The sequence below is a fragment of the Poecilia formosa genome, unplaced genomic scaffold (genome assembly GCF_000485575.1).
Source record: "Poecilia formosa unplaced genomic scaffold, Poecilia_formosa-5.1.2 Scaffold821, whole genome shotgun sequence".
NCBI lineage: Eukaryota > Metazoa > Chordata > Actinopteri > Cyprinodontiformes > Poeciliidae > Poecilia > Poecilia formosa.
Window position 1 is genome coordinate 34,478 of NW_006800760.1, and position 25,397 is coordinate 59,874.

Genomic DNA, 25,397 nt, shown 5'->3' on the forward strand with positions numbered 1-25,397 from the left:
AAAAGCAAATGAGGTGGATTAGCAGTGTTTGTTATCCTGGATATGTTTACTATTGAGCTGTTAACATGACAGTCTCATGACAACAACCTTCAGTCAGAGGCCTCTTCAGAGTCGTTGCAGGACTGACTGCTACTGCATCACCATGCATCAGTCTCTGAAGACATTTTGATGATATGAGCTAAGCCCGCCATTTTTTCATGGACTGATAATAAAAACCAACAGTTTTAGGTGCAGAGAAGGTTTTATCTTAATGCATCTGCATTACAGGACTTTTTCAACAGTTTGCCAACTAAGTGCCTCAAACCGTTTCTCCTAAACAAATGCAAAGCAGCGTTGCTTCAAGCTGGGAAACCCCCCGATTTACATGCAAATACGAACACACGCATCACAGAGGCAAACACACAATAACTCTGGACAAACAGATAAATCTTTACTGCATGTTGAATAAAGAAAGGCGGAAGTGCGATCACTGAATAGCTGGAAAAGCTAATTACATGAGGCGGTGCAGACATCATTCTCCTGCTTCTTTCACTTCTTTCTACCTTTAATTTCAACCCAGATTAAACCGACTGACTTCACCAAAGCCTGACTAAAACAGTGGGAGAAAAGTGAAAGAATGAGAGCCAAGTTGTCCATTACATGCTTTACTGGAACACTGGAATCTGACCTTATTCTGTCCGCCGAGCCTCAGCAGCAGCTGGACTCGCTGCAGCCTCTCACGGCTCGGTTTAAAGTCCTAACGATGGAGCGCCAACTGGAAAAACCAAGACAAGGTCTCTGCACATTCACACATTCCCAAAATGAAACCTGAGACCTTTTCCAGCTGTTTTCATGGCCTACATTAACAGAGAATGGCTCAAAACGTGAAAAAATTAGTCATTTTTAGCTTCCGCATTCAGTTTGTTCCCCAAACAAACATCCTGGAAATTCAAAATAAAGATTAAAATCAGCTCCTGCTTAGATTGGGTGAAAGGCTTTTATTCTGAAAAACTGCTGTACCCCTGCAGCTTTTAGCCTCTATTAGTGCAGCCATTGCAGTTTATAGCAAAATGTAATCAAAGAAAACAGAAACATTATTAATAAAAAAACAAAAATTTAGTTTCATTGATAGAAAAAAATGTTATAAGACTTTATTTCTCTGTAAAAATCTCACCCTTAATGCAAGATTTTTAAATTATGGGGCCAAACAAAAATATCCGTTTATCTGTTTCCCACCATCAGCACATTTAGCAGCACGTACATGATGTTGATTGGCAGCGCCAACACCCTCCTCTTGGCTCTGATTGGCTTTTTTTTTTTACCAGAATCGGTGAATTTTGTCTCATTTGTCTCCTAACATGCAGTTTTAATAAAAATGGGAAGAAATATTTTTGTAAAAGTTTCATAAAGGATTCACATGAAAACATTTTTAACCTTCTCCAAAGTGAAGGAACCCTCACAGATGAAAAGCAGCAGGAAACCTGGAGAGGTAAAAGGTCCAAACAAAGCCCGACTGCTGCTGCCCTGAAAGGTAAATGGTCTCATGTTTCACCGGCGGCCAGGTGAGATCCAGGTGAGAGGCGGGAGGCACGTCTCCTGATCCGTCTCCTTTCATTTCCTTTTGTCCTCCCTCTCTCCGTCCCGCTCACCGCCGGCCCGGCTGACTCACACATGTTTTCCCGGAGGCGTCCCCATTTCCACGGAAACAACCTTTACAAACGATTACACAAAAACCACTAAGAGCAGCGTTAAACAGCAAACAAGCTCGTTTACGAGGCAGATTAGCAGGCAGACAAAGGTCAAGGTCACATGAACTGAGGCAAACACGAGGGAGTTTTAAAAGTTTCAACAAAGCCGTTTTCTTTTTTACGTTGTTTGAAAAACTCTTGTAGCAAAACAATAAACTGAAAAAACTTGAGAAGGTTGACAGATTTTTCCTCTTTTTCAAGTTGAAAAAAGTTCTAATCTGGATTGGAGTCACTGGGAGAAACCAGATTAAGAATATTTTATTTCATGTGGATCTAGTTTTAGATTTAAACAGTTCCAGGATTGGAAACGGCTCTTTGCCCGGGGTGCCTGTGTGTCTGGGGGCAGCATAAGCACTGCTGTAGCCATTATCGGATCTGAGATTCCAGTTCAGTGATAAATTAAAGTGATATTTCACCATTTTTGAGGAATATTAACTGTAATGACTTGGACTGATCAAACTGCACTAGAGCAGACTAACACACAATCTGATAATTGGAAAATTTCTGACAAAAAAACGGACTCTGCAAAAATATGCACCGATAGCGACGCCTGAAACATTAAATGGTCAAGTTCTGTTTGAAAACAGCTAATCTGGATTAAAAGAGATTAGCAAAGCAAACATACAATTAAAGTTACATCAGAAAAATGAACAATCTGCTCAATAAATGGTCTGTTTTTTTCAGTGTGTTTCAATTTAAATGTGCAAATCTTTCTTCTCATCTTGAGCCTTTGAGGCTCTGAAAATTTTTTACACTAAAATGTGTTGTTACAGTTAAACCAGTAATTAATCAATCAATCAATCACATGACAAGATCATTTGCATAATTTCTTTTTCTCTCTTTCTACCAAAAACTGGCTGATAAAAGTTTTCAGTCTGGTGCTTCTTTAGCCTTTTTTGAAGGATAATTTTGTTTACAGAGACTTCAGAATTGATTTTATTTATTTTGTATATTTAAAACGTCTTCCAGTTCCAGTATTAAATGCTCACTAGAATTTAAAGTTTACTGATTTTAGAGGATGTCTTTTTGTGTTGCAGTTCTTGAAAATGTTCTGAAAACAACCATAATGATATTTATTGCAATAAGTTCATATTGGAGAGAGAAAAACAAGAATTATTAAAAAGTTTCAGGATTTTTGCTCAGTTCAGACGGACCTTTCTGAGTGAACGGGGTCAGAGGTCAGATGTTATCGCCCTCTGAAGGTTTTCGACACATCAGTCTTGAGCCATTGTTCCCCATCGCACCAACACAATGTCAGCTTACATAATCAGCGGCTGCAACATGTTTGAGACTTTTTCAAAAACAGGAAATTACAGGCAAACAGCCAGAGCTTCAGGAGGAAGTGGGCTGGTCAGGCGGCGAACAGAAAAACTCTGGTTTCCAAAATAAAAGCCTCCATTTAGAGGCGGATTCACTTCAAACCCTCTTATCTGTGTTTTCAGAGAGGATGAGTGTCATAATAAACACGTCAACATGCATGATGGATTAAAGATTAAACATTTAGAGATGAATCATCTGTTTATGCAGAAAGTCTTTCCAGAACAACACAGACAGACCGATTTGATTAAAGTGGAGAAAACTGATTTTTACAGGACTGGGCTTACAAATCAAGATTTTTAAACCAGATCCAGTTTAAGTCCATTTCTTTTCTACAAAAAGACATTTCAAATGACAAAGTATTTCCAAAATGTGGCTTCTACTTCAGTCATCCCTTCTGCTAGTTATGCTACGGAAAATTACCATAAAAATTACAGTATTTTATTCTCTTTAAGAGAATTAAGATGCAATTTTACCAGAAGAAAATAAAAAAAAACTTAAATAAAAGTGTTTTTATTTCAATCACTCTGTTGATTTTAAAACAGGAAAATATAACAAGAAATCTTCCTGCTTATATCAAATCATTAAAAATGTGTTCTTGCAATACATTAGTCAAAAATTGTTTCAACACAACAATATTATCGTTTTATCGCAGTAACTTCTGGACAATTTATCGTCCAGCAGCTTTTGTTATCATGACAGGCCTAATTATAGTTATGATTACAATCATTTCTTCCTCCAGATGGTAAAAAGAAGATTAAATAACATTTTAAAAAAGATTTAAACTGTAACTGCATCACTGACAGCTGCTGATGTTTTCACAGCGTAACGTCACCATCAGGACATTCATGACATTCACTCAGCTGTTTCAGTTTCAGTGTAAATTCTTCTCATTATTCAGCTCATGTTAAACATCCCAACAAGAAAAGGGAATATTTGTAAAAGGATGTAAATGTTAGCATAAAAGCAGGTTGTGGCCCTGATGCAGAACCAGAATGAACAGCAACAATAACAAACTTAATATTTCAGCATCTAATTACACAACTGGCTTCTTCCTACAGAAAGAAATATTACCTTCCTGTTATAAACATAGAAAAGAAAAACTTGTTTTTGTAACAAAGTATATCTGATATTTATACTGCAGTTGGGCCATCAGCTGATATTGACATTTGATAATATTATACATATTTTCCTGTCTTTGACATGATAAAAAAAATAAACATCAAGCTGGAAATGAACACTTTTCATTTCTTTATTATTACTATTTTACTCATGGGACCAATACGTAAGCCTGTTAACGCATTTTTACAGTTAAATTTTAAATATTGTCTGATTTCGATAAAATACCAAACAGATTCACACTGTGAAATTTAGTAATGCATCCAAAAAACAAAAAACTATGAAAAGTAAGTACACCCCTGCTGCTTCTGGATGATTCATTTACAGTGAGGAAGGTAAAACTTTAGCATTTTAATGTCGTCATCATGACTTTAATAAACTCTCTGCTCTGGAACAATAACGCTAAAATAAGTAACGACCCGTCAGAGTAAAAGCTTAAGGTCAGCGTGGAAAGTTCATGTCAGGAGAGTAAATTTAGACTCAGTTAAATTTAGTCCCACACAGTTTTACAACAATAAGCACAGGTGGAACAGGAAATGACATCAGAAACGCTCAAACCAATTTACAGCAAAAGCCGGAGAGAAATGAGGGTCACATTTAAAATTTAGTTTAATCAAGTCAGATACTAAATATAGAAAAATCAAAAACATCTGATTTTATGAATTATGACTTTAAATTGCTTCATATAAGTGCAGCAAGCAAAAGGCTTTGTGTTGCATTTAAGGCTCATCTTATAATTTATTAGATACTAAGATATTTATCTCATAAATTTAACTTTTAATCTTTGTTATTATATTCATCGGCATGTCATGATAAATTTTGGCGGACGATAAACTGTCTGGCAGTTTTTGCGATAAACAATAATATCGTTGTTTTGACACCATTTTCAAGTAATATAATGATAATGACATAGCAATAATGATCATTGACAAAGATCAATAAACTTTCTAATAAACACTGGAGCTGGAAGACATTTTAAATATTCAAAAATAAACAACAAATAAAGTGAATTATGAATCTCCGTAAACAAAATTATACTTAAAAAAAAGCGTTGAGACAGGATTTGGTTTAATTTAAGGGAAATCTCACAACTTAAACTTTGAATCAAGCTGCTTGATTATTCTAAATAAGTAACATTTTATGTATTTTTGTCAAACTTTTCCTTTTTAAGTTAAACTTTCTTCCTTTACTTAAGTGCTCTGAATGCTTCCTTGCTGAATCAGCAGTTTTCCTTTTATTCTGTTTGCTGAAGCTCAAATTTCAGACTCGGCTGACTTGGAAAGATAAACACATTTTGCCAAACTTGTTGTTGAATTACCATCTTTAAAACCAATTTGTTTCAATCCTAGTTTCTCCTTTCAAACGGCAGATTTCTTTTCTTCTTTCCATCAAATGTAACTGGACTTAACTGCACATTCTGACAGTTTGCTTAAAATGCTTGAAAAGTTTCAGGTCAGTTACGTGAGAAAAACTTCTCTAAACTTATTTTCATATCTTTTAATAGAAGAAGTTGCATATTTTCTAGTAGATTTTACTCTTTTTGCTGCTCTGAAGCTGCTGCATGCTGAGTTATTTTGTTAGTGGTGGATGAGATAGCAAAAAAATAACAAACATTGATGATCTAATCTTCTGTAAATGCAGAGGCAGAGCTGGATCAACTACAACCAGAAGAGAATAACTAAAAGCAGCAGCACAGGATGTCCAGAAATAACCGACTATAAACTCACATGGAAATATAAATCTGCACCCAAAAACATCCATTACACATCTTCACAAAAACCCCACAACCTCTGTTTATTTTTATATATTCACATGTTCTTGTTTTTCAGCCCAAATGTGACTTCTGGTCATCAGTTATTACAATTACAGCCTTAAAAACAGCCGGAAACACGAGGAAATCATGTAAAGTTGCTTTGGTGAAAACGATGGAGCGGGACGGCTGTTGGCATCATCCACAGATCGATAAACATGAGATTTCTGAAAACCTGTACAACTGCATTCCCAGGAAGACTGGGCGTGTGAGGAAAAAAAGAAAGCAATAGTAAAGAACATTTATATTTAGACCTTCAGCTGGAAAGGCATCCAAAACGACTGGCCAGTTCCAGTAGTGAGAAAATCTTTGCTTTCATGTTAGATTAAAATCTACTGAAATGAAAAGTGTACGAGGGGAACAGGTTCAGAAACGATTAGCGTCCCGAAGACGTGTTGAAAGAGTTTCACTGCAGTTATGACAATCATGAAACTGCTTGGAAGAATAAGAAGGATTTTGGATCTCCATAGTCAGCATTAATGGCCTCAGTTAAAAACCATAAAGTTATCAGAATTACAAGCAATGAAAAAGGAAGTTTGACTAATTTTCTTGCTCACAGCATCAATATTTGGGGAATGTTACAATACAGAAAAAAGTACAGATTTAATACTGACTGTTTGGGGAAATACGCTTCATGTCAATAGTGTTTTACACTAAAAAAAACAGATTTTGTATCCATTTATCCAAGTAGAAGTGATGCAGATCATCACTAATGAGGGATCTGTACTGATTTTTTATTTTTTTAAACTTAAAGTTAAAACATCATTCAAAAATCTGAAGTCTCCCAAAACCAATCCCAAAATACAATATGGCTGCCGCAGGTACCATACTGCAAAACACACAAAATCCAACCGAGTATTTTTGATCTTTTTCTATTGCAAATATTTTATTACACTTGAAATAAGAAAAAAAAACACTTGAAAGCAACTTTTCAGGAAGAAATAAGACAATAATTCATTAATATTGAGAAAAAAGTTTGAGTTATAAGTACAATCTGGCAATAGACCTGAAACTTTTTCATTTCTGTTAAGGAATTATTGTTTTATATCTCACTTAAAAGTTACTTTTAAGTTAGTTTTATCTTATTTGCACTAGAAAATAGAGCAAAAATAATACACAGCTCCAGTAATCCAAATATTCATATGACTGTAAAAACAAGAGCTGACATGTTTAGTCATAATTAGATTTTAAATGTGTTAAATTTGGATCCATTATCTGCAGAATCTTTCCTTTAAGCACCTAATCGACCCCAGCAGCTCTCAGTTTTGTTTCTCATTTGAAAAGTCAACAGACATGAAAATATCAGCGATCATTTAAATAAAGGTGTGATAATGGCCGCCCAAAGTGACTCGAGCCTCACTCCGTTTCTGTTCGCAGGGAGGCAATATGAAAATAAGAACGATAACACAGTTTGCATCTGTGAGCTGCGGCGAGCGACCCGATCCATGACGATCCTCCGACAGTCTGAACGAGCTGCAGGGCATTCCTGCAGGCGCGGCTCCCGCCCGTCACATGCATTCCCATCATTCCACTCACATCAACACACCGTCTCACCACATGGGTCTGAGAAACACCTGACGGAAAACCACGGCACTCAGGGGGACGAAAACAAACCGAATGGGCTTCAATAAAACACACAAAACCTGCAATTTGACCGACAAGCAGAACATGGACATTTTGATTCCTCTCATCAAAACCTGCTTCAGGTATCAAACTGCAAAAAAAACTAAATCTTACCAAGTATTTCTGGTCTAGTTTCTAATGTAAATAACTTAGCACACCTGAAATAAGACAAAAAATAACTTGAAAGTAACTTTACAGCAAGAAGCAGGACAATAACTCCTAAATGTTGATGAAAAAGTTCACCAAAAAAGTACATTTCACCAACATTAAGAAATGAATTACTTAAAACAAGCATCAACATCTTCATGACAAGTTACTTGTTAGTTTTATCTTAATAAAATATTTGCATCAAAACTAGACAAAAAATTCTCTATTTGCATATTTATTTGCAAAACCACAAAATCTAGTCAAGTTTTTTTGTTGTTTTTTTTGTTTCTAGTGCAAGTATCTTTTTACACATGAAATTAGAAGTATTTATTCAGCAATAAAGCTTATTTTAAGTCAATAACTCCTTAAAGTTCAAGTTCCTCTGGCAGATTTCAATTATAACTAGACATTTTTCATCAATAAGTAATTATTGTCCCATATCTTGCTTAAAAGTTAATTGTAAGTGAACACTTTGTCTTATTTCAGATGCACTAAGATATCTGCAGTAGAAACTAAAGAAAAAACACTTGGTAGGATTTTGTGTTTTTGCAGTGCAGGTAACAAAAATCTGCAAACAAAGACGATTTTACTACATCAAGCTTTGGTACAAAATGTTGCTGCCTTTGGCATAAACTGCATGTGGCTCATGAAAAATCTGAGCTGAAAACTTCTGCATGGAAATGATCAGAGGTGACGAAGGAAAAACACAATCAGCCAGTGGAAACCAGTCCCCAACTTTCCTGTTTCCTTTAAGCTGCAGAGCAACAAAGAGGAATGTTTTAATCAGCATGTGAAAAGTTTTAAATCCTCCACAAACACACAAAAATCCTTAAAAAACCACCTAAAACTGCCCATTTTAATCATTCAAATGTACCTCAACATTATGGGTGGGAATTAACCATCGTTTATCATTTATGGTGATAAATTTAGTATCAGAATTTTGATTTATTGTTGTCTTAATAAATTCCAACTAATGATGTTTAAAACTCCCAAAGCTGTCCTCACTATCAGGATTCATATTTTACCATTTTCTGCACAATGTGTTCAATAGAAGCATCAATAAGTTTGAAAATAAACTTATCAATACAAATCACAATTCTGGAGAAGAAGCACATTGAATACAGAAATGTTTTTCAGGAGCATTAATTGTGTTTGTTGGGGTTTACCTGCTGTGACACTGAAAAAACTAAATCTTACAAAGTATTTTGTTTCACTTCTACTGCAAATATTTTAGTACACTTGAATTAAGACCAAACTAAGATGTTTGCACTGGAAACTACACTAAAAATTAGTGTAGTAATATTTAGTGTTTTTGCAGTGCAGAGCCTTGGACACTAATACGGATTTGTTCAATAAAAACTGAAGTGCAGACGTAATTCCTTCCCTTTGCGCACTTCCACATTTTCATCTGCAGGAAACGCCATCACAACGATTTCTCACAAATTTTAAAAGAAAAAAAAAACGTGACCTGAGCAGCTGTGGAGGTTTATGTTTTAAATCCTAAAGTTGAGATATTTCTACCACCTGTAGCAGCAAATGGAGCCCAGAAATAAATCTCAGAGATCACACTGCTGTGTGAAATGTGATTTTTTTTCTATTCCTACTTCGGTCAGGAAATGGCCCAATTTACACAAAGCATGAAGATGGAGTTATGATAATTTCCCTCAGAGTTCCTGCAGAGTTTTCCAGGAGAAAAAAAATGACATGACTTCTGCCGGAGGGAAACCGGAAAACCAGATCAACCGAATCATCCAGGGATTTCCTGAACGCCGCAGATGGACGATAACAGACCAGCAGGCGACGGATCCGCCATTTATTTCTTCAACACACTTTGCAACAGCAGCTTTCAGCTTGCACCGGAACCTGTCGCCACGGCAACCTCAGGTTTCTGTGGCAACAGCGTGTGTTCGGAGGGGGGTATACCAAAAAATCAGCGAAGTCTGAGTCACTTCCTGTCTCGCGCGATCCTTCCTCTTTTGAACCTGCCGATATTCTTTCAACTGCATCTGCTGACTGAGCCGCCGGCACGCAGACACAGAACCGACCGCGCCTACTTCGTCACTCACTGCTGGCCCTGTTTGACATCAGGCTGGTGTTAAATACATGAAAAATAACCCCAAATTTAAACGCAACATTTTAAGACATCTGCTGAACCGTAACATTAAATTCTCAGAGAGAAATGTGAGAAAACATTCAGGAAACTAAGAAGAAATTGGGGACAATTTCAGGCTGAATATGGGTCAAATACACTGCAAAAACTAAATCTTAACAACTATTTTTAGTCTAATTTTAGTGCAAATATCTTAAGCAAGATACAGAAGTTTGTTTTAAGTCAATAATTCCTTAATATTGATGAAAAAGTTCTAGTTCCACTTGCAGATTTAATTTAAAATATGTAAAAATATGTTGTTATAAGGGAAATAATCTGCCAGTTGAACTAAAAACCTTTTCAGCTATATTAAGGAATTATTGACTTAAAACAAGCTTCTGTATCTCGATGAAGAGTTACTGTACATTCATTTTGTCTTATTTCAAAAGCATCAAGATATTTGCACCACAAATCAGACTAAAAATACTCGGTGATTTTGTGTTTTGTTTTCCTGCAGTGATGAGTGGGACTTTTATTGATAAGTTATCTGATTATTTTTACTCTCCAATTTTAAAAACCTACAAAATAAAAGAGATAAAATTGAAAAGGTTGTTTCAATTTTGAGTCATCGAATAAAAAAGCTGCTGCAGTCGTTTCCAAACGTTAAACAGGAAAACTAACAGCTCTTATTTCCTTAAATCCGATCTTCAACGGCGCCACCAACGTCTGAAGTTTGAGTCGCTTTGCATCAGTTCTGTTTTCACCACTAAGGGACCAACACTGCAAAAAACTAAATCTTACCAAGCAATATAGTTTCCAGTGCAAATATCTTAGTACACTTGAACTAACACAAAACTAACATAAAAATAACTTTTCATCAAGATTTAATTCCTCAATATTGACTTTAAACAGAAGCATCGGCTCCATTTTTCTACATTAAAGGTCACGATATTTATTGTTTTCATGGACTTGTGTCAATAAACTGAATTCAGAAAAACAACAGAGGGAGGATCAAACGTCCCTGAAAGAGACTTTTCATGCGACACAATAACAGGTTTTCTGAAATATTAAACAGAAATATGATTAAAACAGAACAGAGTTTGTTTAAGCTCCCGATTCAAATGCAGTTGAAGAGGGAAAACTTTAAAGGCTTTGTGATTTCCCACAGGAAGAATAAAAGCCATCGGCTCCGGTTTGAGTCCATTAATGCGACTCCAGCAGGTCAGAGCTGCGTTAAAACTTAGTCACTGAATGCACTGCAAAAACACAAAATCCTACCAAGTATTTTGGTTGGATAGACGGCCGAAATGGTTACTTTAAAACACTTAAAGGCTGAAAAATGTATTTTAAATCAAACTTTTTGTGCCTTTTTTAAATTTATCTGCTCAATAATAAATTAAAGTAAGATTTTAGACCAAAACATAAAAAGGTTTTGCAGAATTGCGTTTAGTTTCTAACCTTTGGGGCTAATTATTTTCTGAATGTTTTGCGTTTGAGTATAACTAGGTCGAAGTTTGTGGTTCTAGTTGCTCCAAATTAATGCAGAGTCATCATTAATAAATGAGAATCTGTTTTTGTATCATATTTATTTCAGATGTTTATTTTTCAGTTTGGGGGCCACACAAAGTCCTTGAGAGGGCCCCATGTGGCCCTGGGGTGCACTTTGGTCACCCCCATTATAAGTGAAATAATTTGCTCCTGGAGCCTGAACTTTTTCATCAATATTAAGAAATTATTTAATTAAAAAAAAGCTCCTGTATCTTGCTGAAAAGTTACTTTTCAACTAATTTTGTCTCATTTCAATGATACTAAAACTTTTTGCACTGGAAACTAAACAGGAATGTTTGGTAATTTTGTGTTTGTACAGTGTGGCATAACTGAAAACTTTCAATTGAACCAATAAAACAGAATCAGACGACCTTTATATATTCCCTTCATCAAAAGCTAAACCCACTGTTTAAAAACAGCAACATTTTCAGGTATCACACTGCAAAACACAAATTTTAAGTATTTTTGTTCTAGTTTGTTCTGCAAGTATCTCAGTAGACTGGGAAGAAAACAAAAGTAACTTTTCAGCAACATATAAGAACTTGTTTTAAGTCAATTTATTAACACTGATGAAAAGGCAGTAGTTATATGTGAAATAATCTGTCAATCTCTCTGAAAAGTTAATTGTTAGTTAGTTTAGTCTTATTTCAAGTTAACTAAAATATTTGCACTAAAAATTAGACCAGAAATATTTGGTAAGATTTTGTGTTTTTGCAGTGCAAGTACAAACTTGGTGACGTAAATATTTGAGAACTTCCTGCCTGGGCAAAAAACTAAAGTATGACTCCACCTTAATCAGCCATTAACTCAGAGTTTTTATAGTTTACTACACAGCTTTGTCTCCCTTTGAACGCCACCAATTCCCTCGTTTAAGAAAAAAAATCTGGACAGATTAAATATTCTTCAGATCAGTTCAAAAGTTTTCATTTTTGCACAACTGCACAAGTTTCCACTTCACTGAGCTGCACAGAAGAAACCGTGAGACGCAGATTTTAGTCGTGACGCTCTCCATCGCTGCAGCTTCCTGCAGATTTCAAATCTGAAACCAACACTTGATTTTTCCAAATATAGATCATGCATTTCACACCAAACACCTGATCAGAGGCATTTATCTGAAGCAGAAATCCACAGAAGCTGCATGGATTCCAGTTCACATCAAGTCCAGCATGAAACTAAAAAATAATCTGAGATGGACTTAAAGTTTTATCTCAATATTTTGTGGTAATGTTGTGATAAAACAATAAGAACTATTTATTACTACTGTTTAGGTTGTGATTGTGTGTCACAGCAATTACAGCCCCACAAACACAAATAGTGTTCATGAAAAACATTCCCATCTGCTTCTTTAAGACACCAATCGCATAAAGACGTTTAATTTATATCATTAAAATGGAAACTTAATGCATTTTGGCATATTTTCACATTTATTGATACTTTCAAACAGTGGAAAAAATAGCAAGATTATCAATTTGGACAGTTTGGAGGGTGTTTAAACATCATCAAATGGAATTAATCATGACAACAATAAGTCAAAATTCTTTTATATATCACAATAAATGATAAATGATAAGATAAATGCCAAGTCTGAACTCTCAATCAGCACCAACTCACTGAGCAAAACCCAACGAACTCAATCAGCAACAAAACCGTTTGGACCATGTCTTTAGTTCACCAATCGCATAAAGATCATTAAACTGCAAATCTTACATGCACTTAATCACATTTTCAAATCTACTGGTTATTAGTTGAACAAATGGTGGAAAAAATGTAAAAGTAAACAATTAATTTGTTGTTTTTGTGACAACAATAAATCAAAATTCTTATCTTAAGAAATTTATCATGATAAATAATAAATAATATAATAAAAGCCCAACGATAATCAACACCAGCAACATTCCCATTTGCAATGCGTTTCATTAGGACACAAATGAATGTGATTTTACCACTAAACTGCGTTTCGTATCAGCTTTTAATCATATTTTATAATTTTGTGACAATAAATCAAAACTCTCATCAAAGTAAATTTATCACAACAAATGATGAACAATCCATGTCTGAAATCTCAATCAACTCCAACCAACAGAGGGAGACTGAAAACCCAAAACCAACAAACTCCACCAACCATAAAGTCCTCAGGAATGACTAAGATTCACGGATCACGGATCCACAGATCACGGATAAAGTCATTTTGTCATAGGAACTAAATTCACTGAGTGTTGGTGTTTTGGTGCAAACCGGAGTCGCCTCACGTGGCTTTACACCTTCATGGCAGCAGAAGTCACAGAAAGGCTGGTGGAAAATGAATCACAGCAGTTCTGGTTCTGGTTCTGGACCAGCAGCCTCTCACCTTTTGGCTTCCTCCAGGTGACACAGATATTCGTAGGCCATGTTCTGCTGCCGCCGCTCGTCCATCTCCTCCGCCGTGAGCCGCTCCACGCCATCCAGGACGGCTGCACACAGAACACAGTGTGAGAAACGAGCAGGCAAGGGGTGGAGGTCCAAACTGAGGCCCGGGGGCCTTTTGTGGACCCCGGACTCATTTTGTGCGGCCCCCCAACTGCAATTCAAAAATGATATAAATTTGCCCCGCAGATGGAAACTTTGTAATCAGGGTAAAAATCAGGATTTTTACGCTGATTACATAATTATCCTACAGAGGAAAATGTAAAGAACACAACCAAGTTTTAGCAAAATGTAAAATCAGGTTCATCCAGAGACTTTTACTGAAAAGTCGAATTTACTGCAGAAATTTTGTTTACGGAGACTTAATTCATTTTATTTGTTGTTTTATTTATTTTTAATATTTAAAATGTCTTCGAGCTCCGGTGTTGAATGTTTGTTAGGATTTAAAGTTTTTGAGAATGTTTTCCTCCATTATTATTATTCAGTTACCATTATGTTATTCATTATTATCATTTATCGCGATAACTTCTGGGACAATTTATCGTCCAGGAACATTAATGATGACAGGCCTGAACATGTGACCGCAACAGAAATAACTTCTGGAGGTTTAACTTGAACTTTGATTTTGACTGATTTGCTGCTTTGTTAAAACGTTGAGCTGAAACTAATGATTAGTAATCAATTATTCTAATGATTAATCAGACTTTTAAAAAATGCCACATTTTTCATTGAAACATTAAATCTATTTTAAACTAAGAAAAACTAATTAATTTATTTGTAGCAAAGGAAGAATCTGCAGTTTAAAAATACTTCCAACTATCAAACAATCTTGATTATTATAAATAATAATATTAATTTATGGTTAATCTAAAAGCAATTAACCAATTAATAACTGGATGGCAAAAGGTGCTTAACAGGAAATTATTATTTTTTTACTGAATTTAAACCAAGTGAAGCTAAAACTGCCTGTCCGGAGTTTTGGGTGAAACATATTTACAGAAAAATCATTTATTTTTATCTTAAATGCAAAATGTAGATATTTATTGTTCAGTTTTGGCTTAATTTCTGCTCAGTTTTTCTTTCAGCAAACAACCATTTTTGAGTCGGTTTGCTCCAGTTAACAATTTACAATTATTTCAATAATCAATTGATCTGATTAAACAAATATTTTTAAAAAAGTTTCAGGTTCATTGATGGAAGCAGTTTTGAATCCAGATAAAGAATTTACATTTATGCCTCAACTGTCCTGTTTTTAAATATTAAAGTTCAAACAAAAGTTTTAAAAAGTTGCTGCTTGAAAAACACAAAAGTTTGTAACAAGAAATGCAACAGAAACAGCTGAGCTCTGCCAGTCAGCTGGCTGAAAGCAGGTTGTCCTTTTACAAGACAAAAGATTTTTTGCTCATCTTATTTATTTGGGTTTTTTATCTTTTTTTGATAATATTGTGGGAAAACGATGTTTTTATTCAAGGTCATCATCCGAGCTTTCTTTAAATCCAGAAAAACGATGCATCAAAGTTAAATTTTAACCAAAATTATTCACAGTTTTTAGTTTTGTTGCATTCAGTGATCAAGAATAAAAGTCAATTTCTCACAATATCAGGAGAAATCAGAGAAATCGGCCCAGTTCCAGTCTGTGGAGTGAATCTCCAATTAGATCACGATTATTTAATTTAAGCAACGATAAAACTCCAGAGTGGGAATAAAACGTCTCCGTCTAGGAAGGAGGTTCCTCCAAACGTCTTGCACAAGAAACCGACCTCATCCGTTAGTCATGTACCAGTCAACACACGTCAGGGCTCCTCATGTCAGCATGCACTGCAAAAACACAAAACCTTACCAGGAACTTTACTGCTGACATTTCAGAACATTTAAATAAGACAAAACTAACGTACAGGGAACTTTTCAGATAGAAATAAGAATGTTTTAAGGCAGAAATTCCTTTAAATTGGTGAAAAAGTTTTAGTTCCACTGGAGGATTATTTCATTATTAAAATACATTTTAACCCACGTTGCAAATAAAATAATCTGACAGGAACTAGAACTTTTTACATCAATGTTAAAGAATCATTTACTTAAAACAAGCTTTTATTTCTTACTGGAAAGTTACTCGTTTGTTTTGTCTCATTTAAAGTGATCTAAGACATTTGACTAAAACTACTTGGTAAGATTTAGTTTTTTCAGTGCAACACTGACTCCAGAAGCAGTTAACAGGTAATTTGTACTTTCAGCAGATTTCATCAAATTCAGTTACCTTGGTAAAAAGCTACATTCAATTTCTCAATTTAAGAGACTTAAATTGCAATAAAACCTCCAATTCAACCAATAAAACAGCATCAGACAACCACGCCGTATTTCTAACTAAATGTTTAAATTTAGCTACATTTTCAGTTATCACACTGTAAAAACTAAATTGTACTAAGTGTTAGTACACTTATTTAAAGTGTACTAAAATGTTTCTAATGCTAACATCTTAGTACACTTTAAATAAAACCAAACTAACGTACAAGTAACTTATAGAAGTTTGTTTTAAGTCAGTAATTCATTAATATTAATACAAAATGTACTTGTTCCATTGGCAGATTTAATTTTTCAGCAACATTAAGGAATTTGTTACTTAAAACAAACTCCTTTAAGTTACTTTGAGTTAGTTTTGAACACATTTACACTAAAAACGAGACAAACATTCCTGGTAAAGTTGTGTTTTTACAGTGTGCCAGTGAGACTGCAGCTTTTAAATCCCAAATTAAAGTGAAGGGAATATTTTAGGGCTCAAAGCCAAAAATATTTCACCACAAATGAATACTGGGAAGAAAGAGAGATGAGTAACACTTTATTGCGTGAGAGCGACAAAAAAAGAGCTAAAATAACTTCAAAATTTCTCCAAAAGCGAAATAAAGGTTGACTTTCAACAAGTGTTATAAAGTTGTAATCAATAAATCTGGGAATATCGATGTTTTATTGGTGAAACCAAAAGAAATGAGGATCAGTTCATTCATTTTCTCCAAACTTTGCCACCTGGTGACCCAGCCGCCGACCTGTGGGCGGTGGTTACTGGTTCCCTGAGAATCTGGGACACTTTGATCCTGATTCATGTCAGTATTAAATTAATCTATAAAAATTAAAAACTTGTAAAGGAAAAGTTGTGCAGAGTGTGAAAACAGGCCTCCTCCCTCCGCACTACTGCGGAGAAAACGCGGAAGTCGTAATAAAGCTGTGAACACGCTGTCAGAAGTAAAAGCCAAACCTGGAGGGCTGGAGCCACTTTTATGGAATCTGTTAAGAGTTTGCATGAGGAGGAAACGAGCTGGAGCGCCAAGCGGCTCCGCTCTGCGCCAGCAGAGTCTGAAAACTGCGCAGATTCATTAGAAACGAAGCGTAAAGAGTCAGAAACTTACAGCCATATCTCGGCCGCTGCCCGTCTACGTCGTCTGAAGTTGACATCCTCCCGTTCAGAGAAACTCTCCGCGCTCCACGGCTCGCCTCTCAAGAAGATTTCAAACTTTGCGCACGGATTGATCCGCTCTTTCCAGACTCTGCACTGCGCCAAATTCCGACAGAAAGCCGCTCAGGACCCTTCGGCCCTCTTGTTTCCTCTTCTGCACAGTTTGAACGGAGACTCTCTTTTTTCTGCTTCTTCTAACCTCACTGATGTCACTGCAGCAGGGTGTGTTCTTAATCCTGAAGTATGCGTTTCAGGAAACACGGCGGCGCGCAGCGGCTGAAGAAGCAGCGCCCCCTGCTGCTCATTGCGCGAACTGCACCACAAAACTTCCTAAAGTTACATTTTACAAACATAAAACATTTATTTTATTTTTAATGAAAGACCAACAACAGGACATAAATGTGAAGTAACTCTGCTTTTAGTAAAAATAAGTCTTAAATAATTTAAATCCAGTAATATAATAATACGTTACTGGATCTGTAACTTACAGTTTTCCTAATGCAATTATTTATATTTACACTTTATGTGTATTTGCAAATGTAAATATACAAATTCTTTTTATTTAAATATACAAGAAATATTAAATAAATATTTCAATATTCTTTGTATATTTAATTAAATATGAATTCATTTTTATATACTAAATAAATATAAAATATTAGGTAAATAGGTTTAAATCTATAGTGGGATTTTCTCTCATTCAGGGTAAAATATTTTACAGATTTATAATATCAATGTGTCACTCCTCATTATATAAAGATTACAATGCAACAAAAATATATAGAGAGTTAAAATCAGAAATTTGCCAAATAAAAGACACATATTTTCTTTTTCTCAGTAACAGGATAAATCAAACCAAATTTATTTTATCTTAGCTCAGTAAGAATTGCCAGGAATAAAATATGATTTTTGAGATTATAACTTCATTCATGAGTGAAGGGGAGTTTATTAAACCTGACAGATAGGTTTGCACTCTTGGCACAATATTTGCTACGGCTGTGAGCCCTTAGCAGCAGCTACAGTGGCAATATTTTGCTGTGTAGTCTAACATTTGTAGAAAAGAAATCTGTAAATCAGTGTTGATGCAAAATATAAACACGTCTTGCACAGTTGCCACATTTTAAAAACTTAAGTACTTCAGTTGTGCAAATGTCTAGTTGGACTTAGCTCCGCCTTCGAGGCACAGCTCCTCCCCCACTCAGCTCCTTCAGACTAGCCAGCAGCAATTAGCAAACACGTGGTGGAGCTGCTGAGCTCAGAGCAACGCTGGTAAAAATGTTGTTAAAGGACGACTTCTGAAGGCGGAGCTTCAAAAAGAGCAAGAGCTTCTTCAAGAGACAGAGACTCAATTTCAAGATGTTAAATTACGAAGCCAATTTCTCCTAAGTTATATTTGGTTATATTTGACATATCACATTTTTATATCAACTGAAGGTACCATAGTTACTTGATTGCTAAATGGCAGTATGTGCCTGGAAAACACATAACACGGCTCCTTTAATAAATAATAATAATTATTATAATAACAAATACAAGGACTGAGGGGTCAAACAAAAATCATCCAGAGGGCCTCAAATGGCCCCCAGACCACACTTTGGACATCCCTGATTTGAATCCACCCCACTTTCACCTCAAAAACACAAACTAGTTTCTAGTGCAAATATCTTGAAATAAGACAAAACTAACTGAAAGCTCCTGTTTCAGCAGCAAACAGGAGTTTGTTTTAAGTTAATAATTCCTTAATTTTGATTAAAAGGTTTTAGTTCAACTGGCAGATTATTTCATTTGAAACAAAACATTTTCCCATCTTAAAAGTGAAATTATCTGCTGGTGGAACTAGAACTTTTCTGTGAATATTAAAGAATTATTAACTTAAACAAGCTCCTATCTTGCTGAAAAGTTACTTATTTTTGTTTTATTTCGAGTGTAATAAGATTTTTGCACTAGAAGCTGAACCAAAGCACTTTGTATTGCCTTGTTGCTGAAAATGTGCTTTATAACATAAAATTCCCTTCACCTTTACCAAAGTTACTTGGCAGTATTTTGTGTTTTTGCAGTGTTGGAGTCTGTCTTTCCTTTTGGCCTCTCCCAGGCGGAGCTTCACCGTTCTGCATAAAACAAGAGAGAGAGGTTCTGCTGCTGAAGGTCCCTCCGTTCCTCCATCTGATCTGCAGCCTTCCTCCTCCTCCTCCTCCTCCAGCACCATGGAGAGCTCCGGGTTGCTCCAGGCTCTGCTGCTCCTCAGCCTGCTGTCGGCCCTGTGTCACGGCCAGGCGCCACCGGACGTCTCAGACGACTTCCAGGATGAGAAACTGGACCCAGCTGCAGACCCAGACCTGGTCAGTGACTCCAAAATCACCAAATATTAAATAATAAAAGCATAGTTCCTCAGGCAGATTATCTCATTTGGAACAAGATTTTTTTGGATGCTATAAGTGAAATAATTTGCCACTTTGTAAAGATATTGTTTACTTAAAATAAACTCCTATATCTTCCTGAAAAGTAACTTGAGTTAGTTTTGTTTTATTTATTATTTACTGAGATATTTGCACTAGAAACTAGACCAAAAATACTTGGTGAGATTTTGTGGTTTTGCAGTGGGTGTAATATTTCAGCTGTTTTTCAAACAAAACTGACCCTAATAATCAAAATGTAATGAGTGTGAAGTGCAAACGATCCTGAATTTTTATTTACTGTCATTTATTGTCATGCAGCTGAAATTCTCTCAGGTTGAATGATCTCATGATGATCTCAAAGCAACAAAATTGCATAAGAAAATAAATATCATAAATATTTATTTACACTGCAAAAACACAAAATCTTACCAGATAATTTTGTCTAGTTTCTATTGCAAACATCTTAGTTCACTTGAAATAACACAAAACTAACTTACAAGTAAGTTTTCAGCAAGAACAGAAGCTTGATTTAAGTCGATAATTAAATTGAATTTAATATTGATGGAAAAGTAATAGATCATCCTGCAGATTATTTTCTTTATAATGTGGGAAAACGTCTTGATATAAGTTAAATAATCTGTCAGTTGAACTGGTATCTTAATAATTAATATTAACAAGTTATTCACATAAAATGAGCTCATATTTCTTGCTGAAAAGTTAATTTTTAGTTAGTTTTGTGTTATATTTGCACTAGAAGCTAAACAAATAAATACTTGGTAAAATGTTCTGTTTTGCAGGCTGATACGTCTATAAGTGATTTGACATGAAATTTGTTCAATTATTATTACTATTGTTCGTTTAGGATCTCATTTTCAGAGTTGTTGATTTCTCCGTGCTTCTTGTCTTAAAGTTGTTTTCTACAACAAAATTCCTCATTGTGGATAAATATATTTTAATTCTTTTTAAATTTACAATTAAACGTTACCTTCCAAACTGATCTTGATCGATGGTTTTATCATTTTATTTGCTCTGGTTTCTCTGCATCAAGCTTCTTGTTTTTAATTAAAAAAACTGTCAGTATGAAAACAGCAACTGACTGCAAAATGACCAAAGGCGAATTACAGATGACGAATATTTACTTCACAATCTGAATAAGATTTAATAAAGTGTAATTCTGTGGTGCATTAAGAAACAGATTAAACTAATAACTCTTCAGTAATCAGTAAAGTGACCAGACATCATGTCGTCACACTGTGGAGGAAGATCAAATCTGTGAATCTATTTAATAAATAAATAAAAACATGAAAAAACTTCCAAACAAAAACAAAAAATATATAAAAGAGATTAATAATAATAAATAATTTGACATAAGACTGAAGAGAAAACAAGAAAAACAGAAACAAAAGGGACATTTATCTGAAATATGTAATGTGTTACCATGAAATATAACTTATTCCTACAAAATACAAGAAATGCAGAGAAATATATAAGTATGTAGCAATAAAAACTTTTGCACAGTAATGAACGTCAGCCGATTTTTACCAAATGAGTTAATGAGGAAAAATGTTTCAACTTACAACAAATCCGTAAAACCTTCTTTACATTTTTCTTGTCTTCTACAGGTAAGTAAATTTCTCTAAACCATATTTTTGTTGTTGTTGTTGTTTGTGTTGCTGTTTTTGCAGGTGGAAGCTCTTGAGGTTCTGCTGGGTCGGATCCACAGCCGGGTTTCTTCCACAGAGAAACGAGGGAGCATCCCGCTGGTGAGCGCCGCTTCCTGCATCAAACTGATGCAATGCAGCTGATTTTAAAGCTCCATTTATAACGTCTGCTGAGTCATTACTCTGTGCTGCAAGCATCTTTCTGCTCATTGTTCATTAAAAGCCTGTTGAAAAGCATACCTGCTTCCTCTAATTAAAAGATAACAATCCTCTGTAATTACGGCTCAAATAAAGATTAAAGCCTGATTTCAGGCCATGAAAGCCTCTCAGAAAACCAATTAACGTTGGAACTACAGACTCAGTTTGAGCTAATGAGCGGGATCTAATTATTCAGATGAAAAATGTTCAGCTGACTTTCCCTCTTCTGACTCTGATTTATGCTTTCAATTTATTCAGAGGAAAAACATTTGAAAGTTTAATCAAAGGTTGAAATAATTGACAGAAATGACAAAAGATGTCAGGTTTCATGAATGCTGCAGTATGTAACTTTTATAAAATATGTTTTTACATAACTGTTAAAATTCTCATTACTAGCTGTAGAAATATAGCCAGTAATGAGATTGGTTGTTATTGACAACCAATCAGGGCAAGGAGGCGGGTCTTAGTGCTGTCAATCATCTTGTGCTACAGCTGGTTCACCATAACATAGCCTGCTATGTTTGCTAAGGCTAGTTAGCAGCATAGCCACTGATGGCGTTTACCTGCAATGGTAAATTAGCACATCGAGCAGCGTACAGTAGGATGATTGACAACGCTAAGACCCGCCTCCCAGTGTTGATTGGTTGATTTTGACCAGGAGCAATGCATTTTTGCAGACTGCAATAGTAGTTCAGGAAGGAGACGGAGGAATTTTTCTTTTCTGACAGATTATCTGCCTCACAAGCAACTGAAATTTTCTAGAAGAAACAAGTAAATATCTGAGTTTGAAAAAAGTTTAAAATCCCCTTTTGAAAAAAGGCTCAGAAATTTTTTAGAACAAAAAACTGGAAATAAAAGTCGAATAACTGCTATAAACTGCTATCAGAAATTTTTAGACTAATCTCTGAAATATTAGTCTCAAATTTGAAATATTTCGAGCTTAAAAAGTCAAAATATTTGACTTGGGTTTTTTTTTCCGAACATTTCTGAGTTTTTTCCAACAATTTCCTTAACTTTTTACTTTTCAAACTCAGAAAAGTTCTTAATCTAAAAATTTCAGAATTTATTGGTGGAAATACTCCTTTTGTCCACCTACAATAGCCCTAATACACCAATAAATATGGGAAAAAAGAATATTGTTTGTAACAGTTAGACGCTGCAGCTTTAAACATTTAGTTCTGACTGAATTTGGGAAGTGTTACCGCCTGTCTGTCCCCTCAGTGCGGGATGGGGGGCCGCTGTGCCGTGAAGTTCGGCCCTCGCATCGGGAAGCTCTGCGACTGCGGAAGAGGCGCCAACTGCAACTCCTACCTGCTGAAATGCATCTGAGGAGCTTTTGCTTCTCCTGACTTCCTGAAGGCCGAACATCCTTCAGCTTCCAGCCCGGTCGCCCAATTACCGTCCACCTCCGCCGTCATTTGTCTTCCTCCGCGCTGCTGTTGTTTAGGCCGCTGCTGCCTGAGGACTAGCATGTGTTTTCCACTCCTGACAGCGGCCTGGAGCATGCAGATGCTTCCTGTCCAATAAACCCATATGTCAACATGCACACCAGCAGCTTCCCTTTCTTTCATTTCTTTCAGCAAACTTCTTTTTCAGGTTTTGGTTCGGATTTAACTTCAGAAACTTGTGTTCGTAGAGATAATTTAAAGATCATTTAACCAAAAATTAAGTGTGTTTTTGTCATGAAATCAAGCTCGAAAGAACATCTGGAATATTTTTTTGCCTCATCAGTCGATAACTGAAACTATGGCAAGCCGTTTTGACATAAAATCAGTTTAGTCAGTTTGCATAATTATAGTACACTGAGTTTTGACTAGACACAACTACAATTTGACAATCCTGAATAATAATCTAAGATATCTGAATTTACAAAACAGACCTGATTTTTTTCATGCTTGACTGATTCCTGGACTGGTTGGACACAGCTTTGCCTTCAAGGTCCAGCTACGCCACTTCTCAGCTCCTTCAGACTAGCCAGTAGCAATCAGCAAACATCTGGTGGAACTACTGAGGTCATTATGGGAGCTACTTCTCAGTGAAACACTGGTAAAAACCTAGTTAATAGAGAAATGCAAAGACTTAATGAAGGCAGAGTGCCAGAAAGAGACAGAGACTCAATTTCAAGACACTAAGTTAGGAAGTAAAATTTATTTTTTCATCATTTTTGGTATTTATAGTATTTTTATAATGACTGAAGGTGACCTGATTAGACTATAAAATGGCATTATACGAATGGAAAACATATCACTGCCCCTTTAAAGCTACTTAAGCATAAAATATTAAGTTGTAGTTTAACCCTTGTCTTTACAAATGGGGTCCAACCGACCCCCCACACCCGCATCACTTGTATCGTTTGCCTCAGTCCTCAACTTGAATGTTCTCTCCTCTTTCCAATTTTATTCATTTACATTAGAAGGACTGGATGAGTGATTTTGTTAAAAACTTATTTCTGAATATTCTCTTTTCTCAAATTAAAGGTTAGATTTTTTCGTATTCCAGATTAAAACAGAAACTCTTCTGTCTTCATTGGAAGTTAATCAAAACCGCTAAGCTCATCAGAAACATGCAGTTTGTTACTTTGATGACTAATTAAATATTTCCTCACTTTACAGTAAAACTCATCTCACTCTGAAAACTTTTGTTTCAAAGCCGAATTAAAAGAGAAGTTCTGCAGCGACCCGTCCTCTGGGAGGATGTTTTATAAATGAAGTTTGAAGTGTTTTTGCGCGGATTTGTTTCGCTTTTTTAATGGGTTTGAATCTCCCAGAACAACTCGTGTTGCGTCGGTTTGGCACTTAGCTTTAAATATGTAAAATATGTTCGTGTCATGAGCGACTCGGAGCTTATGAAACAGATCCATCACGCTCGTCTCCGGGCGAAACGCAAAATGAGCTTCTGTGTTTTCATTATGAATGCTCTGAGTCCATTAATTTAAATGTAACTCAAGGCTTTTAAACTTTCATCTTCAGATCAAACCAGATGGATGTGCAAAAAATAAAAAATAAAATAAAATGTTTTCCTTTTTATTTAAGGCATCAACTACTCATTCCAACCAGAAGATGGCGCTGTTTCTTTAAGAAACGTTTGGTAAAGTTGGCTGGTCATCAGCAGGAATGTGGAGGAAAACAAGCAGCAGCTGAGTCAACCAATGAAGGCCCAGTTTAAAACACCAGTTCACCCATTAACTCTGACGTCAGAGGTCCAGATTGGATCCAGAATCCCAGCAGCGGTTGATTTTAGCTTTTATGCTGAAAAAGAAATAACATTAGACACAAACCTTAACGACTCTTTGGCCTAAAAATTTGAAACTTTGAAGCTCTTAATTATATCTTTTGGAAGAAACTGTTACACTTTATTTCTCATTTTGACAGAACAGAAATGATACATTTCACACACACGCACACACACACACAAAATTACATCAGTTGGTATTTGGTCAAGAATTTTAAAAATATTTTTTCTTATACATTTATTTTTCTCTGTCTGTCTCTATATATGTAGAAACAGTTTTATAATAAAATCTGCATCATAAATAAAACAAAACTAACAAGTAACTTTTCAACAAAAAGTAGGGGCTTGTTTAAATCAATAACTTCTTCATGTTGATGAAAACTGCTAGTTTTATTGGCAGATTATTTCACTTATAACATGCGGAAAATATCTTGTCATAAGTGAAACAATCTGCCAGTAGAAATACTTTTTATAATCAATATTAAGGAATTATTTACTTAAAATAAAAACAATCCTCCAGATCTTGCTAAAAAGTTACTTGTGAGTTTTTTGTAAATATACTAAGAGATTTGTACTAGAAAGTAGACAAAATACTTTGATTTTGTTTTGGCAGTCTATCTATCTATCTATCTATCTATCTATCTATCTATCTATCTATCTATCTATCTATCTATCTATCTATC

At 35.4% G+C, this 25,397-nt stretch overlaps 2 protein-coding genes across 2 annotated transcripts in view; one reads left to right on the plus strand and one right to left on the minus strand.

Annotated features, from left to right (window-relative positions):
• Positions 1-17,416, minus strand: part of LOC103131721 (ras GTPase-activating-like protein IQGAP1) — a 51,430-nt gene extending 34,014 nt beyond the window's left edge. The window contains exons 1-2 of the mRNA XM_007543420.2: positions 17,182-17,416; positions 13,728-13,830 (exon numbers count right to left, since the gene is read on the minus strand). Of these exons, the coding sequence (XP_007543482.1) occupies positions 13,728-13,830; positions 17,182-17,227 (149 nt within the window). The 5' untranslated portion in view covers positions 17,228-17,416. The remainder of the gene's footprint in view (positions 1-13,727; positions 13,831-17,181) is intronic.
• On the plus strand, positions 17,373-23,031 carry cartl (cocaine- and amphetamine-regulated transcript-like). Its single transcript, XM_016666859.1, has 4 exons — positions 17,373-17,450; positions 19,286-19,567; positions 21,310-21,387; positions 22,705-23,031. Exons 2-4 carry the CDS (start codon positions 19,433-19,435, stop codon positions 22,810-22,812), a joined length of 321 nt encoding a protein of 106 aa, XP_016522345.1. The 5' UTR covers positions 17,373-17,450; positions 19,286-19,432; the 3' UTR covers positions 22,813-23,031.
• Positions 23,032-25,397: the final 2,366 nt, after the last annotated feature.

Excerpts from the sequence above, each read along its gene's own strand:
- cartl (XM_016666859.1), top strand. The coding sequence starts at position 19,433 with ATGGAGAGCTCCGGGTTGCTCCAGGCTCTGCTGCTCCTCAGCCTGCTG. Across the intron at positions 19,568-21,309 it reads CAGCTGCAGACCCAGACCTG|GTGGAAGCTCTTGAGGTTCT; the intron begins GTCAGTGACTCC and ends CTGTTTTTGCAG. Across the intron at positions 21,388-22,704 it reads AACGAGGGAGCATCCCGCTG|TGCGGGATGGGGGGCCGCTG; the intron begins GTGAGCGCCGCT and ends CTGTCCCCTCAG.